General features: G+C 43.1%; 1 protein-coding gene across 2 annotated transcripts in view; it reads left to right on the top strand.

The window, feature by feature from the left end:
- Positions 1 to 341: 341 nt before the first annotated feature.
- The window catches only part of CDH13 (cadherin 13), a 691,633-nt gene continuing 673,128 nt past the window's right edge, over positions 342 to 18,846 (top strand). For both annotated transcript variants that reach the window (XM_066583672.1, XM_066583671.1), the window contains exon 1: positions 342 to 484. In XM_066583672.1, the coding sequence (XP_066439769.1) occupies positions 440 to 484 (45 nt within the window). In that variant the 5' untranslated portion in view covers positions 342 to 439. The remainder of the gene's footprint in view (positions 485 to 18,846) is intronic.

Here is an 18,846-nt window from a genome sequence, read left to right as displayed (position 1 = left end):
TCTGCTACATTGTATCTACTTCTCTATACATTGTATCTTCTTCTTTACACATTGTATCTCTTCTATAAACATGTAAATAAATAGAGATCTGTGATTAGTCCATAGGACCGAGGAAGGAAATGCACAACAGCACTGGCAATACTGATTAAAAAGGGGGATTTAATACAAAATATAAAGGTGGTGATTGCCAGAGGCGTCTACCTAATACAAGCCTCACAAACTGGGGATATGCTGTGATGAAATGCACCTTGTAAAGCCATTGGCTCTGGTCACCAGCCTCTATCCAATGCTTAACTGATGATGCTGCTGATCTATTTGGGAAGTTGGCTGGCTCTCAACGAGAAGCCTCTTCTCAAAGGCTGTTTCACAGTGCAAATATGCACAGAGCAGCCTTGGTGTATGTATAATAGAAGCTCCAGTCCCTTTTAAAGCTGGCAAAATGGATCACAAATCTCAAATCACCCTGTCCCTGCTGCTGTCCCAGGTAAGAGCTCATCTTCTTGCAATGCTTCTTATGTTGTGCTGCTGCATTAAATGTATTTTCATTGCTTTTTTGTCTTCCCATTGATGCACTCAGTGTATGTGGATGGCAAGGCAGGTGAGGATAGTAAGCACAGGCAAGCAAAACCTTACAGGGTGCTGCTGTGTAATTTAGGTGGGGGTGCTGATTTTTTGGAGTTGTGCAGCCCCCCACCGACCTTGCTGGATCCCCTCATTTCATGCCTTCTTAAAGTTGATGTGATCTGAAGTGTGGGTGCTGTTTGTGTGGTCATGCAGCACCCCACCCTCCTGGCTGGATCCCCCTTTGGATAAGAAACCCCTGTTTTGTTTTTTTTACAAAGCTGCATCTGAATAGTATACATTGCAGTGGAATCCCCCCACAGAGGGGGCATAGTGTGGTGTAGCTTTCAAGTTGGCAACATGGAATTTGGAGGGGCATTTGGTCAGCCCCCCCCCATATGGACTTCCCAATTAACATGCAGTGTGGTGATTTAATGTCTGGATTGCTGAGCCTGTGGATTGCAAGGACATCATTCCTACAGAAGTTTGCATTGGGAAGAATACCAGCATCAGCCCCTGGACCCCTGGAGATGCCAACATGTATTTTGCTATGGCAATGGTGTATTATTTGTTGCACCCTTCACAAAGTAGCTTGTTGCATAGTTATTAGCAGGGCTTTGTGTGTGTGCTCCCTGCCCAGAACACTGTATATCCCCTTCACTGCAGCAGAGAGAGACCCCCATACTCCAGCAGAACAGCTGAGCCGCCTCCATTCAAGGCATGGCACGGCTGCTGCTGTCAGTCACAGCACCAGATCTCTCCCTTTCTTCCAACATCCACAGCTCCCACGTCTTCCTTTTCCTGTGGAATGAAATGCACTTGTCATCTGAGCCTGTTTGTTGCTGAAAGCTTTCAATTTGGGGGGATTGCAAAAATCCCAGCACCCCCTCTTTATAGATCACCCCTAAATCATCATGCAGGTTGCATTGCTAAGCAACGATGCTGAATTTTCGATCACACTTTACTTTTGGTGTCATCAAAACGTATAGAACAGATTGCAAGCTCCTGGTCCCAGTGCAACGGTTGTGTTGTAAAATAGATTGCAAGCTCTTGTACCTAGTATATTGACTGTTTTCTACAATAAATTGTAAGCTCCTCTGCAATGTGTAATGATTGTGTTGCTAAATAGATTGCAAGCTTCTGTGCCCAGTATAATCATTATATCACAAAATAAACTGTAAGCTCCTGTGTCCACTATAACCATATTGCAAAATAGATTGCAAGCTCTTGTGCACAGAATAACAATTGATTTGAAAAATAGATTGCAAGCTCCTGTGCTCAGTATAATGACTGTACTCGACAGTAGATTGAAGCTTCCAGTACTCAGTGTAACCATTGTATTTCAAAATGGATTGCAAGCTCCTATGCCCAGTTTAGTGATTGTGCTGTAAAACAGAGTATAGGCTTCTGCAACCAAGCTCTGTTCCCGGTGAAACAAATGTGTTGTAGAGTAGATTGTAAGCTCTTGGGTCAAGTGTACTGATTGTGTTTGAAAAGAGATTGCAAGCTCCTGTGCCCAATTGACTGTATTGCAAACTCTTGTGCCTCAGTATGATTCTACTGCGAAATAGATTGCAAGCTCCTGTGCTGAATATAGTAATTATGTTGTAAAATAGATTGCAAGCTCCTGGGCCCAGTGTAATAACTGCGTTCCACATAAGATTGCAACCTCCTGTACCCCTATAATGACTATGTTCGGCAATAGACTGCAAGCTCCTGTGCCCAGTGTAATGACTGTGTCACATCTTCTGAGCCAAATTAACTGCATTGTACAATAGATTGTAAGCTCCTGTGCCCAGTATGGTTATATTACTACATCAATTAATAGCCCTTGTGCCCAGTGTAACAAATGTGTTTTAAAATAGATTGCAAGCTCTTGTACCCCCTATAATGATTGTGTTCTACAATAGATTGCAAGCTCTTGTGAACAGTGAACCGACTCTGTCGTAAAATTGATTGCAAGCTCTTGAACCTAGTGTACCAATGACTGCATTGTAAATATATTACATCTCCTGGGCCCAATAGATTGTAAGCTCTTGTGCCCAGTATGATTATTTTACTACATAGATTGCCAGTTCTTGTGCCCAGTATAACAAATGTTTTAAAATAGATTGCAAGCTCCTGTACCTCCTATAATGACTGTGTTCTACAACAGGTTGCAAGCTCCTGTGCCCAGTGTAACAGCTGTGATGTGAAATAGATTGCAAGCTCCTGTGGCTAACTTAGTTTTTGCGTTGTACTGTAACAGATTGCAAGCTCCTGTGGCTAACTAATAGTTACATGTCATATGCGTGCTGACTGGCATTGGTTTGGGATCTGCAAACTGCATACAAGTCTATGTGTGGAGATTCTAGGCATGTGGGTGCAGAAGGGTTAAGTGCAGCTCAGCACTGGAGATGGCATTGAAAATGAGAGAAGATTTAGAGATGAGTGGAATATGAAGCAGTCAGGTAACTGAGATTATTATTTATTGCTGGGAGCAGTAATGAAAAACATCAGATGAGCAATAAGGAAGCCCAGGCAGCAGCGCATACTACAGTACATGCTGCTGTAGCCTGTGGGCACCTAATGCTGCCAGGAATTGTGGGTGCTGACAACAGCTATAGAGTCAGTCTAAGAAGACTTTCTATAGACTCAATGAAAGAGCAAGACTCCCACGTTATCTGCAGGTTATTGGAGTGGGTCCACTATTAGCGACTGGCAATGAAAGGGTGAAATCAATCCTGTAGGAGGATACTACTGTACATAACAATACAGGAAGATATGTAGTCGCAGATAACTTTCCCGAATTGGCTCATAATGATAAGCTATGTGGCTCTTAAAACTGTGATGTAGTCATATAATAGGTGGGTGGAATGGAAGATGTAACATCCACATTACTGTACGTTGATTCCTGACAATGTCCTTCCGGATGCAGGTAGTTATTCCTTTTAGTACCCCCTGTTATAAACTACCAAAAGAGTCTTTTGGAACACTCGCCCATTGGAGCAATTATACAGTTTGCTGCCATAACACTGTATCTAAATGCTTTGGCCAAGGCACAGGGGCTTGCTGGAAATGGGCACTTGCCTTGCCAGTCCTATATGCACCTGTTCTGTTGGCAAATTTGATGAGGCACTGTATTATGTTAAGCCTACAGAAACATGAAAACTGGTATCTTTAAAGGGGTTGTCTAGGGTTAGAAAAACATGGATGCTTTCCTCCAAACACAGCGCCACCCTTGTCCATGGGTTGTGTCTGGTATTGCAGCTGAGCTCATTGAGAGCTCAGCTGCAATAGTAGACACAACCCATGGACAAAGGTGTTCGAAGGAAAGCAGCCATGTTTTTCTAACCCTTTAAATGATCACTAACATGAGGCTATATAAAAAGGACGAAATAATGAATGGTCTCTATTAGATACAGTCACTAAAGGGTTACGTTTTTCCACTCATTGGGTGTGAAGACTTGTAAGTGCTTCCTCTATACCCAAGTTCTGTCCTAAAAGTTTACGCCTCTATTGTTTGTACATGTAGCTTTAATTCATACATATATTTATATAGAGGAGCTGAATTAGTCACTTTATGGGCTGCATTGCCCATGCATCAAAAGTCAGGGAATGCAGCAGTCCTGTGCAAATATCTACCTAACTCAGCTTGGCTACACCTAGCAACCTCAGCCCTGCTATAGCTCTACATTGGCTGGCATGCACATTTGCAATAGTAACCCATTCATGCCATGATTCATCACTGCATTGAAGTCCATATATTTCTTCTTACAGAGTCAGTCTATAGGTTCTCCACAAGAAACCTCTATGAGAGTCTATAGTCAGCAGATGCTCATTAGGTAGCAGATCCCAGGAGATGTTGTAAGCCCTGGTGTGTAATTGCATGGCTGGGATACAGAGAAGGTGTTCACATTATGTGCTGGTCTCAGGGCATCTCAGTGTTATGGCATCTTACAGAAGTGATTGTTTCTTCTATAGCCAGAGATCTGTGAAAAATACTCATTACAATGCTGGGCTTTGGCAGAGCGGCGATGCAAGTGTATGCAACTGATACTGGCACCTACCCATCATTCTCCTTCATTATAAATACTAAGAAGATCATTATAATGATCGATACACCTGTATGCTGTGACTATAGGACTGTGCCAGGGCTGCCAACATCTTACAATGCAGTTCCTATATTTTGATTGGATAAATTACATTAATGGCTGCATGCAGAATTAATTGTCAGTAGTGATTGTTGTCTCCATAGAAACCTATAGGCCAGGGAAGAATCAGGAGAGCAGATCATCTGATGACCACCCAAGTTGTCAATTCTCATGGTGACTCCTGTGCTGTGTCCCATCACTGAACTCAGGCTTGATGTGGCTTAGCCTTCTCAACCGATGATCTTCTGCCTCAACTACTGTATATAATGGAATAAGAATTGTGGCACAGTGTGGGCATAACCTCATGGAAACCACATCGGAGGTCTTGGTCTTCAGTGGTGAGAGGTCACAAGAGGTGGTTCTTTGTATTGGAAGAATACAAGGTTGGAGTTTGCCTCTAAGAATACTAGAAGTATCCCATCAAGGAAATCACCCTTGATGTGGCTTGACTTTCTCAACCAATGATCTTCAGCCTCAACTACTGTATATAATGGAATGAGAATGGTGGCACAGTGTAGACATAGCCTGACAGAGACCTTATCTGAGGTCCCGGTCTTTAGCAGTAAGAGGTCACTTGAGGTGATTCTTTGTATTGGAAGAATACACCTTTGGCACATTGGCACCCTAAAGCCTGCCCGACACAGTGTGGGCATAGCCTCTGGGGTCATGGTCTTCAGTAGTAAGAGGTCACTTAAGGTTTTCTTTGTATTAGAAAAATACAAGGTTCGCCTCTAAGAAGACTAGAAGATTATTGTAAATCGGCATCCAAATTTAGGCACATTGACAACCAAAACCCTGCCCTAATCTCTAAAATCAGTTCCTCAATGATTTAGTAATATTTCGGGTAGTGGTTGTTGTCTTTTCATAGAAACCTATAGGCCAGGTAAAAATCATGTCCAGGAGAATAGATCACCTGATGACCACCCAGGGTGTCCCATGATGGCCCCTGTGCTGTGCGCCATCGGTAAACTCATGTAGCTTAGGTTTCTCAACCAATGATCTTGACCAACTATATAATTGGAAGAAAAATTGTGGCATAGTGTCGACATCATCTCATAGAGACCACATCTGAGGTTCTGGTCATTACCTGTAAAAGGTCACTTGAGGTGGTTCTGTGTACTGAAGAATACAATCTCTAAAATCAGTTCCTCATTGATTCAGTGATATTTCTGGTAGTGGTTGTTCTCTTTCCATAGAAACCTATAGGTTAGGAAAGAATCATGTCCAGAAAAGCAGATTACCTGATGGTCACCCAGGATGTCAACTTTCATGATGGCTTCTGTTGAGTGTCCCATCAGTAAACGTAGCCTAGATGTGGGTTGCTCTTCTCAACCAATGATTTTCTGTACCTTAACCAACTATATGGAAAAAGAATGGTAGCACAGTGTGGATATAGCCTGCGGGAGACCACAACTGAGCTCCTGATCTTCAGCAGTAAGAGATCACTTGAGATGGTTTTTGGTATTGAATAATAGAAGGTTTGCCTCTAAAAGGACTAGATTATTGCCAACTGGCATCCAACCATGGGCACCTTGACACCATTAACCCTGCCGGCATCTCTAAAATCAGTTCCTCATTGATTCAGTGATATTTTGGGTAGTGCTTGTTGTCTCTCCATAGAAACCTATAAGCTAGAAAAGAATCATGTCCAGCAGAGCATATCATCTGATGACCACTTAGGATGTCCCTTCTCATGATGGATCCTCTGCTGTGTTCTAACAGTGAACTCACCTTTGATGTGGCTTGGCCTACGAACCAATGATCTTTTGCCATTTGTCCAACTATATAAGAATGGTGGCACAATGTGGGATTAGCCCCATGGGGACCACATCTGGGGTCCTGGTCTTCAGCAAGAAGAGGTCACTTGAGGTCATTGGAAAAATACAAGCTTTTCCTCTAAGAATGCTAGAAGATTTATGCCAATTGGCATCCAACCATTGGTACATTGACACCATAAACCCTCTCTAAAATTGGTTCCTTATCGATTCAATTGGTATTTAAAATTCAACTGTCCCCTACAGGCAGTAATTTACAGTACATTGGCTAATCCCAGATGTAGAATTAGTCATGTGAGCACCTTTGGTTTTGATTTTCTTAGTGCCTCTATTTTACGTTAGACATGGGATATTTCAAGTTCAATGGTCACCTACAGGCATAAAGCTACATTGGCCAATCCTAGAATTCGTCATGGTGGCACCTTTTGAGCATTGGTTTTCTTAGTGCCTCTTCATCTTCTTCATCCATTCTGCCTCACAGATGGGATTTGAGCTCGTTATATGTTAACCACAGGCACAACTGAAGTCTTTTTCTACTGCATGCACAACTAACCTGCAACCTGTGGCTCTCTACATCTTGGGAAACTATAACTCCGAGCATGTTCTGACATTCTAGTACGTATTCATTAGAGATACAGGTGTGGGGTAAGACAGGGTAGCGTCAGTTCTCCTGCCCGCCATTACAGTAATGTACTGCTAACACAATTTATTGCTGATTGCTGGAAACAAAACCCTCCTGCATCAGAACATCCAGCGTGAGTCACTTTGTCGGTAAGACACTGATGTGATGTGGATTTAACTCTATAACCTGGGATTAGTTATTACGCTCACATACTTACAATCAAGGTCGAGAGAAGGATTAGCTACGAATTCACACATGGCTTGTGCCCTTAGTATGGTATTCAATGCAGACCAGGGGCGTAACTATAGAGGATGCAGGGGATGCAGTTGCACCCGGGCCCAGGAGCCTTAGGGGGGCCATAAGGCCCCTCTTCTCCATATAGGGAGCCCAGTACTATGAGTAAAGCATTATAGTTGGGGGCCCCATTACAGGTTTTGCATTGGGGCCCAGGAGCTTCAAGTTACGCCTCTGATGCACACACTGGCACTAGAACAGGCACTTGCCAGTTGCTTCAAGGCATACCTATTGTTAAAAAATCGCAGCATTTCCTCAAATAGCTTTAGTTAGATATATATTAATGTAGAACATCCATGGCCCCTGAATGGGCGGGCACTTCCTACTGTGATGTCAAGAGCTGTCCTGTGTGCTCTGAGCCAATCAGATGCCTCTCCTTGCTTCTCCTACTACTATTATTCATCTTTACCTGCAGCTGCATCCCCCTCCTCTCCCCTCTTTTCCCTCCTCTATTTAGTATCTCACACAACATGGATTATTTTGGGGCCTGATGAGTTTTCAAAGATCCTGCAAGCAGGAACAGAAAGCTACAGGCTTCTGGAAGATGATGAAGTTGGCGCTATTCCCTTGTACAATCTAGTCCAAGTTTCACATGTTCTACTAATTTACATAAATGCAAGTTATAACAATAGATACTCTTTTTTTTTTTTCTTTTTTGAAACCCCTAAAACTGCCATGTTAGCAGGCTGCTATAATAGATAACATGCCTATGCTTTGTAAAGAGGCCAACAAAACCTGTCCTACTGATGGAGCCTATGGGTACGACTGAACTTTACAGCGATGCTTTATAATAGTTGGCACACAATCACTGTGGCATTATGGGCATAGATTGTTTTCTCTGGAGTGAAGTTAATGTGTGATTTATGTATGCTAGTAATGAACACTGAATAGCGGAAACCAAGTGTATTACTGGAAGCTCAAATTACTACACCCAGTTTCTAAAACCCACATTAATATAACTTGGTCTAAGATGGTATCACTAGAGAAGCCCTTGAGATCTGCACTCTCGATATACACCTATTACCAGTGCATTACTCCTCCAGTACTTGGAAGACTTGAGGTTTGGCATGTTTCTCATGGTTCTCATTCCATATAAAGAATGAATGATGTGTTACTATAATAAATCCTATCTAACGCGTAATTTTAGGGCTATCAATATATATTTCCTACCACGTAAACACGCATACATTGAACAGTCAATCCCAGGTTTAGGTTACCACCAAGAAAACCGCTCCCAACATTGTGAAAGACATTTAGACCATCAATGGTGACACTCATGCTCAACCAAAAGTTGACCTAAAGTGTCATTGGAATTAACCCCCCCCCACTCAACAAAATGGCCGCCTTGTACACAGAGCTGGAACTTGAAGCTCCTGAGCCGCAATATAAAATATATAATAGCTCCTCTACCTACCATATGCTATACATATTACTGTTGTCTTCTTGCGTATCAAAGTAGCCTCTGAAACCGCCTCAAGAACCAGTGCCTGGTTACAACTCCTACACCAACACCCCCTATAGCTACACCCCTGCTTGTACATCAGTGTCATGGTTAACCCAGTGGTTTATTGGTTGGTATTTCTCAATAATTGTTTACACTGTTGAAAAGGTCAAATCCTTAAAATGGTTCTCCAATAGTCAACTATTGACGGCCCATCCTCAGGACAACTCATCAATATTAGAGGGTCGGGAATCAGTTGCCCAGAACCCCTGCTAATCGGCTGTTCACTAAGTGTATTTCTGCAGACAGCTCCATTCCCACTGCAGTGTCCAGGTTTGGTATTGCAGTTCCAATTCAACTGTAATGCCTGCCATAGCAAGCCTGGCCACTGCAATGAGAGTGGAGCTATTTGCTTTCTGCAAAAATTTACCCAGTGCACAAGTGTAGTGGCCTGATGACCTGGTGGCAGTCCCTAGTGACAGAACACCATTGATCTACTATTGATGACATATGTTGAGAAAAAGTCATCAATAGTGTACAATTGGACAACCCTTTTAAGTAATTCCACTAATTCCTGGTAAACTTTTGGCCTATATACTCATTCTTATATGGGTTATGGCTACGCTCTGCACCAGTGATGTTACCAGTAGCTAATGGCTTCCTCTTGAAGAGGGGTCAACTTCTCTTAATGATGGAGACAATTGTCTGTAGCCCTGTTTTATGGAGGCCCTGGTAACTGGTTTGAGGTTTTTCTGGTGATCTGTGATGGTGTTGGTAGCATGGAGGTTTCTGGAATAGCTCACATAGGGTTTAGGAGAAAACATGTAGGCTTTGAATAATTGTTTTAATGAAACATATAGAGAAAACAGATAAACAGCTTAATTCCTGTTCTGGGGTGACTCACAACTGTGTAACGGCCGGCTATTACAGAGGATGTGTGTTAGCGGTATTGCATTAAAAGTACAGTTCCCATATATGGGGTTCCTCAAAATCCTCACCTGGTAACTGGAGTTTCAATGTAAGCCCTCCTTCCCCTGTGTAACAGGTTTCTCAAAAGTCCTTACCCAGTCACCAATGTAGTTGTCAGTAGCTCTGTATCACATCAATGTTGTCAGACAGAAGGGAGGAGAGAAACAAGAATGCAGAAGTCTCTCCAGTGCTTTTATCTAGCTCAGCCTTTATCCAAAAGAAACATCTGTACTGTTAGGCTATTCCTGCACACTTCAGTTTCTTTCACACCAGGGAGTAGTCCTTACTCCCCACTCTGCAACATGGCTGCACAGACTCAGGGGAGTATCCCCAGCTTCCCACACTGCAGCCTACCTGAACAGACCCAGAAGAGGATCCCCAGTTCCTCATGCTGCAGCCTAGCTGCACAGACCCATAAGAGGATCTCCATCTCCTCATAATGTAGCATACCTGCATAGACCCTTAAGAGGATCCCCAGCTACTCACACTGCAGCCTACCTGCACAGACCCATAAAGGGATCCCCAGCTCTTCACACTGTAGCATATCTGGACGGACTCAGAAGAGTATCCCCAGCTCCTCACACTGTAGCATACCTGCACAGACCCAGAAGAGGACCCCCAGTTCTTCTCGCTGCAGCCTAACTGCACAGACTTAGGGAAGTATCTCTAGCTTCTCCCATTAAAACATAGTTGCATAGATCCAGAAGATGATCCCCAGTTCCTTACACTGTAGCATACCTGCACAGACCGATAAGAGAATCCCCAGCTTCTCACAGTGTAGCATACCTGCCTAGACCCGGAAGAGGATCCTCAGCTCCTCACACAGTAGCATACCTGCACTGACCCAGAAGAGGATCCCTAGCTCTTCACACTGTAGCAAACCTGCACAGACCCAGAAGAGTATCCCCAGCTTTTCACACTATAGCATACCTGCACAGACCTAGAAGAGGATCCCCAGCTCCTCACAGTATAGCATAGTTGGACAGATCCAGAAGAGGATCCCCAACTCCTCACACTGTAGCATACGTGCACAGACCCAGAAAAGGATTCCCAGTTCCTTAGACTGTAACATACCCGCACAGACCCAGAAGAGTATCCCTAACTCCTAACACTGCAGCCTACCTGCATAGGCCCAGAAGAGGATCCCCAGCTACTCACACTGCAGCCTACCTGCACAGACCCAGAAGAGTATCCCTAACTCCTAACACTGCAGCCTACCTGCATAGGCCCAGAAGAGGATCCCCAGTTCCTCACACTGTAGCATACTTGCCCAGACTAACCACTTCTTGTCTCTTCTTCCTGCTCAACTCTGTTCTTCGTTCCCTCCCCTCTTTAAAGTCCCAGTAGTTTACAAATCACTGACACAGCAGAACATCAAATGAACAATAAAGCAGTCAGTGACGAACATACCCGCCTTGCAATCTGGCTGGTTGCTTTCTCATGCGTTGAGTTTTAATTTTCAAGAAGACTCCCACGACTATGTATTTGATCAGCCTATAGCTTGCCTTAAACTTATAGCATAATTAGTATTGCTACTTCAGATAATTGGCTGCTATAAAGTCTAGTCGGATTGTTGTGCCCTTTCTTAAGACATTGGACCATCTATCTGTTCTTTGCATTAATGAAATACTGGGCAATCTAATTAATTGGCAATGAGACTGGAGGCTCATGGTAGAATCCCGTCCGCCCGCACTTTGTTTGTTACAATAGTAATGCTCATCAATTAAAACTTGGCACCATATGAACGGATGCAAGGGCCGTTGCTGATACGGAGTAATTTACATGCTGGCAACAAGCATTCGGACTGTCCATTCACGTTCGGAGATATCTGAGCACATCTTCATCCCCCTTGTCTTCTGGATTTCACCGTTACAATGCACTCATCATCCTGAGTGCTACAGTTTATCGCTGACCGGACTGTTAACAGTGAAGGCAGGAGGTGGCTTAAATATTCAGTGGTGGATCATTAACTCTCATAAAGTCACATTGTTTATTAAGGGCTGGATGGGAAAAAGACAAATGTCCCCGGGCCACTATTATAACACATGGCAGCCAGTACAGGATGATTGGCAGGGCTTTCTACATAGTCCATACAGCATAACTGGGCTCTCACGAATAACCCTATAGTTCATTAATGTATAATGTATAGCGGCAGAGCTAGGACATTTCACACAGAGAACGTTTAACCTGTAATAGCCCATAGACCTCTGGTCTCCAACCTGTGGCTGTCCAGCTATTGGGAAACCATAAGTCCCAATATGCCATGACAGCACTGCATTGCACCCATCTGTCTAACCGTAGCAATGTCCACTTGTACAAGTACACTATGACATCCTTAGCGATACAGTCTGGAGCAATGACGGTTGGACCGGCCACCATGGCTGTAGTGAATATTGTATATCCTACCACTTTTGTTGGGTGGAGGTACCCAAGACAGAAGATCTCTTTATTAGGCCTCCGGCACAGTAGCATATTTGGGGTCTTTGCTAAAGCGAACCTCTGGGACTGGAGAAACATGCCTTATTATAGCTTATGGGGTTATGCACATTGACATTTTTCATGCAGACCATCACGGATGATACATAGGACACACCAATGCATGCCAATGTGTTGTGTTCATCGGACAGTATATAAACAGTTGGTGTGTTGTCCAGTGCGAGTTGCATCTTAGCCTCTTGGGCGCAACCTGGACACATGGGAAATGTTCACAAAGTCTTAAGGGGAAACTCGGAAACCAGTTCAAGGCTAGGGGTATATGACAGCTTTGGTTGTGCACCATTTAAGATCACTGTGTCGTTTTGTGACCTTGCACTCTCATTGAAGTCCATGGGGACTACGATGGGACTTGCAGGTTGCCACCAAGGTTGGGCTTTTTGCAATCTGTATATCGCAGTCGTGGCAACTTGCAAGTTCCACTACAACCCTTTTGACGTCAATAAGGGTGCAAGGTCACAGGGCTACAGAGTCATCTTTGGTATCACGTGACCAAAGCTTCCGTAAAGCCCTATCCTTAAAGGGGTTTGCCAAGTTATAAAGTTATCCCACATTCACAGAATAGGGATTATCTTTATGATTGGTGGAGGTCCAACTGCTGGGAACCACAACGATCCTAAGAATTAGAGTCCTGAAGGTCCCCACAGTGCAGGTTGCACATGCGTACCGCATTTCCATTCACTTAAATTATAAGCACTGGAGACTGGCCAGTGCTCATACTCTGCAATTTCCGGTGCTCCCACTGAAATGAATAAAGCTGTGACATGCATGCACATCCTCCACTCCATTCATGTGGGAACATTCCAGACCCCAGTTCCTGGGATCGGTGGGAATCCCAGTGGTCAGATCCCCACCAAAGATAAAGTTATCCCCTATCTTGTGGATAGGGTACTTTATAACTTGGCACAACCCCTTTAATCTACCCAAGCTGTTGAGTTCTTATGAGACTCATATTCCTTTCTTCTCCATTCCCCACTAAAGCTAAATTCAAATGCATGTGGTTTTCCCATTATCAATGAGCAGTGCATTGTGGGAGCTGAGATGACTGTTACGCATAGGTCATATGTCTGATGGGGTGGAGCTCATCTGCTATCAAGAAGACTTGAGGACTGCTTTGGAGGTGAATGGAAAACTCCGAAATAACTAAAGTAAAGTATAAATGGCGTTCATTATCTGCCCCATGAGCACGAAGACCCAATATAGATTTGGCATCCCATTATCAATCTGTCTAGACTGAGACCACCTTTGGACCCCGATACAGGACTAGTGATGTCATCATATGAAACCCTCAGCCATTAATTTGTGGTGTAGGACTGTAACTTCCATTGGGGATCCATTATTGCCATCTGCAATGGGCAGAAACAGGTTCCACCCCAGATATTGAAGGGCTTCTCCAGGCCTTTTACTATTGATCCCCTATCCTCAGGGACCTTCTGCACAAATGATGTTTGTTCAATTTATCGGTGGATCAAGCAATGGACCCCCACCGTTCAACTACTGATGACCTATTGCCAATCCCTTTAATGGCTATACCAGTCACTTTGATTACCATGCATTGGCATCGGCCCAAGTTTTCCGTGTGTTTTTGTACATTGCTCTGGACTATGTAGGTGCTATGTAAAAATGGACATTATATGAATGCCGATGAGGGTAGTAGTCATCACTATGTGACCTTAGTTACATGAATTACACTGTGTACCCAACAATTGTCTCTTTATGGCCATTTACACCAGTGCGGCTTTAATATAAAATCCGGTGTTTCTCTTCTGTAAAGCACTGGTGCCCGCCAAGCGCAGACCTTCATTCCATCAATCTCCCACAAAAAGCTTTTACAGCATTTGGTGACTGTTTGTCCTGAGTAAAAGGTATATAATAAATTATGCAATTTCCTTATTTGAATATTTCACAGATCACTTGTCCCCTACAGCAGAAAACCGTGCGCCTCACATGTCAATGGAAGATAGCGCTCCATTATTTAATATCACCACTACAGCAAATACATCTGCTGAAAAATTCATCTCATCGCTTACATATTCAGGGCCAGCGCTGCCATTAGATCTAGGGTCCTACAGCCAGAAGTGGGAACATTTAATTGGTTGCTCTGAGTAACCTCTCCCACCCCTTATATTTTATATGTAATACTATTATGAAGGTATTTTAACTTCTTGGGTCTTGTCTAAAAGTTTCAGTTTGTACACTCCAAGCAAGGCAGTCATAAAAGCCCATAAAGCTGTTGGTAGTGGTGCTACAAGGCCTGGGGACAATAGAGGGCCATGGTCAAGGTACCTTCAACCTCTTTCTCTATAGTTGGTGTGAACCTGGCCTCTTCACAGCGAAGGAGGAGGTAGAAAAGAATCACGCTGTAATTTTCTCCTATAGTGTTGAGTGCACCAAGGGAACCCTTGAATTTAATAACCCGTAGATCCCCCTTTAGCAACAATCATCTCCACCAAATGTTTCTATAGCTGCAAAAAAGATTTGCACGAGGTGGAGGAAGAATTTTGGATCATTCCTCCTAGCAAATGTGTTTCAATTCATCAATATTTCTGGGATGCCTTGTATCCACAGTCTTCTTCAGGTCAAGCCACAGCATCTTGATAGGATTAAGGTCAGGGCTCTGATTTGGCCATTCCAAATGTTAAATCTTGTTTTTCATCTGTTTTTTGTTCATTATCCTGCGTGCTTTGGGTCATTGTCTTGTTGCATCATCCAATGTTTCTTCATCTTGAAGCAATGGTTGGCTTACATTCTCCTGTAAGATGTTCTGATTCAGCTTAGAGTTCATTGCACCCTCAGTTATTGCAAGGCATTTGAGTCCTGAGGCAGCAAAGCAGCCTCAAACTATGATGCACCTCTACCATCGTGCCAAAACATGGTGCCCCCTCCATCATAGCCCCAAACCATGATCTCCCTCCACTCATGGCAGCAAACCATGATGCCCCATCCACCAAGATTAACAGTTGGATGAGGTTTGGGTGTTGGCATGCAGGGTTCTTTTCCTTCAGGCATATAATTGTGCATTAAAAACTTCCACTTCTGTCTCATCTCTCCATGAAACATTTTCCCAGAAGCATTGTAGAACATCCAGGAGGTCTTGGGATACTTGAGAAGGGCTACAATGTTTTTTTCTATAGATATAAACAGATTCTTTCATGCTTTGCCTCCATGATCACCACTGTTGTTCAGTGTTTCTCTAATAGTGGATGCAGGGACAGAGGTTTCTGCAGTCTGTTGAGTCTTCTGTAGTTCTTTGGCTGTTCCTCTTGGATTCTTTCTCACCTCCTTCAGGATTGTGCACTGCGTTCTTGGAGTTATCTTAACAGGACGCCCGCTCCTACAGAGGAGAGCAATAGTCCTGAATGTTCTCCATGTGTAAATAATTTGTCTAAAATGTGATTGTTCTCAGCAAGAAAAACCACGTCATCTTGTAGATATGATACCTTTTAATGGCTAACAAAAATACATGATGTTATAGCGAACTTCCAAACCAACGCAGGGTTCTGCTTCAGGCTTAAATGTCTAAGCGTGGACTGATTTACACCCAGGTCATTGACTCTTCCAGGTTCATGCGCCACTATAACATGTCTTCTGAGGTCACCTGAAAGTTGTTTGCATCCAGGCATGGTTCAGACTAACCAAACTTTCTTGAGAAGAACAGATTTGTCAGTATACAGGCTTTGTGTGCATTTATTTAATGGGCAAAGCATCCGTGTAACCCAAACTTAAATCTCATCTCCTGAATTGAAACCTCTTTTGACAGCTCTTGAAGAAGTCATTAACCCAGAAGTTCTCTTATGCTTTCTCTCTGCACTGTGGATGATTACTTAATGTGCTCAACAAAAGACATGAACAGTACAAGTGTTACTAGTTAGATTGTGCTTCTCAGCCGGCTTGGATTGGCCCACAGGGGGACAGGTGAATCCTCCTATGGGCCCTGAGCATCAGCTGAGTAGAGGATCTGGACATATAATGTGAATGGGAGTCTACCACTTCCTGTTTGCTGTATTCTCCACATACTTCTATCTATTTCTCTCATATCTATCTATCTATGACATCAATATTAGAGATGAGCGAACGTACTCGTTTAGGGCAATTACTCGATCAAGCATCGCTTTTTTCGAGTAACTGCCTACTCAGGTGAAAAGATTCAGGGGGTGCTGGGGGGCAGGGGGCGGTGTGGTGGAGCAGGGGGTAGCAGGGGGGAACAGGGGGGAGCTCTCTCTCTCTCCCCCCTCCCACTCCCCTCTGTAACCCCCCCTCACCCCCGGCGTCCCCCCGAATCTTTTCGCCCGATTAGGCAGTTACTAGAAAAAAGCGATGCTCGATCGAGTAATTGTCCTAAACGAGTATGTTCGCTCATCTCTAATCAATATCTATCTATCTCTCATCTCTATCTCTCCAGCTATCTCATATCTATCTATCTATCTATCTATCTATCTATCTATCTATCTATCTCATATCTATCTATCTCATATCTATCTATCTATCTATATATCTATCTATCTATCTCATATCTATCTATCTATCTCATATCGATCTATCTATCTATCTATCTCCTATCTATCTATCTATCTCATATCTATCTCATATCTATCTATCTATCTATCTCATATCTATCTCATATCTATCTATCTATCTATCTATCTCCTATCTATCTATCTCCTATCTATCTATCTCCTATCTCTCTATCTCCTATCTCTCTATCTATCTATCTATCTATCTATCTATCTATCTATCTATCTATCTATCTATCTCATATCTATCTATCTATCTATCTATCTATCTATCTATCTATCTATCTATCTATCTATCTATCTATCTATCTATCTCCTATCTATCTATCTATCTACCTATCTATCTATCTATCTATCTATCTATCTATCTATCTATCTATCTCCTATCTATCTATCTCATATCTATCTATCTATCTATCTATCTCATATCTATCTATCTATCTATCTCCTATCTATCTATCTATCTATCTATCTATCTATCTATCTATCTATCTATCTATCTATCTATCTATCTCATATCTATTTCTCTACCTCATATCTATCTATCTATCTAGCTTTCTATCTATCTATCTCATATCTATCTATCTATCTATCTATCTACAGTATCTATCCCGCGTCTATCTTAGTACACGCACACTTTCCTCTCTCCTTGCAATCATCAATTTCCCATGGAGACAGATCTGAGAGAGAAGACTTACAGCCATGAGAAGCTGATGCTGGAATGATTCTTTTTTCCATCAATTCAGGATGTGATTTGGATACCAGTAAATTATAGTAAATATATGCATCTCATAATGTAATGAAATGACTCCATTAGTCTCGTTTTATGGAGCTCATTAATCCCCTTATAGGAGACACATTTATCGGCAGATTGAAAGAATCTCTGTAAATATTTAAGTAGCACCAAAAGATTAAGAAAAAATATGGCGGAGCCGGTTTTCACCGAGGATGTGATACACAGTGACTCGGAGCCTCCTCATCCCCATCCTCTATCCTCGCCCCAAATCCCCCCCTTTGTGTCAGTCCCATCCCCTGAGGCCATGGATAAGATGCCGCTGTCTATACTGATGCCTCATTGAATCTCCGCACAGCCCGCTCTCAATAAGCCCTTGTGTCCTCTTCTTATACGTCATCCGCCCTTTTCTGGGCTTAAACAACTTTCCCATCCAAGATGTCCATGTCAAGTACAAAGAGATCAAGTGTTTCTCCTCATGTCGTCTTGTGAATTCCTACTTCCTCGCTTCAGACGTACACCAGGTTACACAGCGAAGCTGCAAAAGGCAGAGCCGAAGGCTACATTTCTCCGAAAAGTCAGGTCTTTCTTCTTCGTGAACCTGTCATGAAAAGAGAGTTTGCATGGAAATGAGCCGAGACGACTCTTCTGATGTCAAAAATCAGGTTTTTAAATGCCCTCGGATGCCTGTGAGATGGCGTCTGTGCCATCTTAATAGGCTTATACTGCAGGGCACATATACATTAAAGGGGTTTTCAAATGACTTGATTTATGGCATGTGGATAGCAAGTCCTTCTGGTATAGACAAGGATGAGTCAAAAATTATCTGCACTCCAGATATATTAAAACTTCTATTGGCCCTCTTATCAACGCTTTCTATTGAAGGTCGCTGCCTTCCTGGTCACCGCCGTGCAGGTATGAACGTGTTAGGTCAGCAAGAAAAAAATGGCTGCCCCACTGGCGTCATGCTCAAAAGAAGAGCAGCGTGCATTGATCCATCTTTTGTGGTCTGAGGGTGAACCTGGTGCCGAAGTTTATCGAAGACTTTGTGCACAGTGTATATGAATGGATAGAGAAGTTCAAGGAAGGTCGGAAGGGAGCCGAAGACCCGTACAGGACAGCATTGAGCGTGAACTGAGTCTGTTGATAGACGAGCGGATTATGTTGCATATCATTTGCAAATGGCTCTGGCTATGCAATGACAGACTTGGGTTTTGAAATGCGAGATGATTACCGAAACATCACCCTGTTAAAGCATCCTTCCTAGAGATGAGCGAACGTACTCGTCCGAGCTTGATGCTCGGGCGAATA

Source organism: Eleutherodactylus coqui, chromosome 11 (genome assembly GCF_035609145.1).
Source record: "Eleutherodactylus coqui strain aEleCoq1 chromosome 11, aEleCoq1.hap1, whole genome shotgun sequence".
Classification (NCBI taxonomy): domain Eukaryota; kingdom Metazoa; phylum Chordata; class Amphibia; order Anura; family Eleutherodactylidae; genus Eleutherodactylus; species Eleutherodactylus coqui.
The sequence above is the reverse complement of the archived record's forward strand: the minus strand, read 5'-3'. Positions and strand labels throughout refer to the sequence as shown.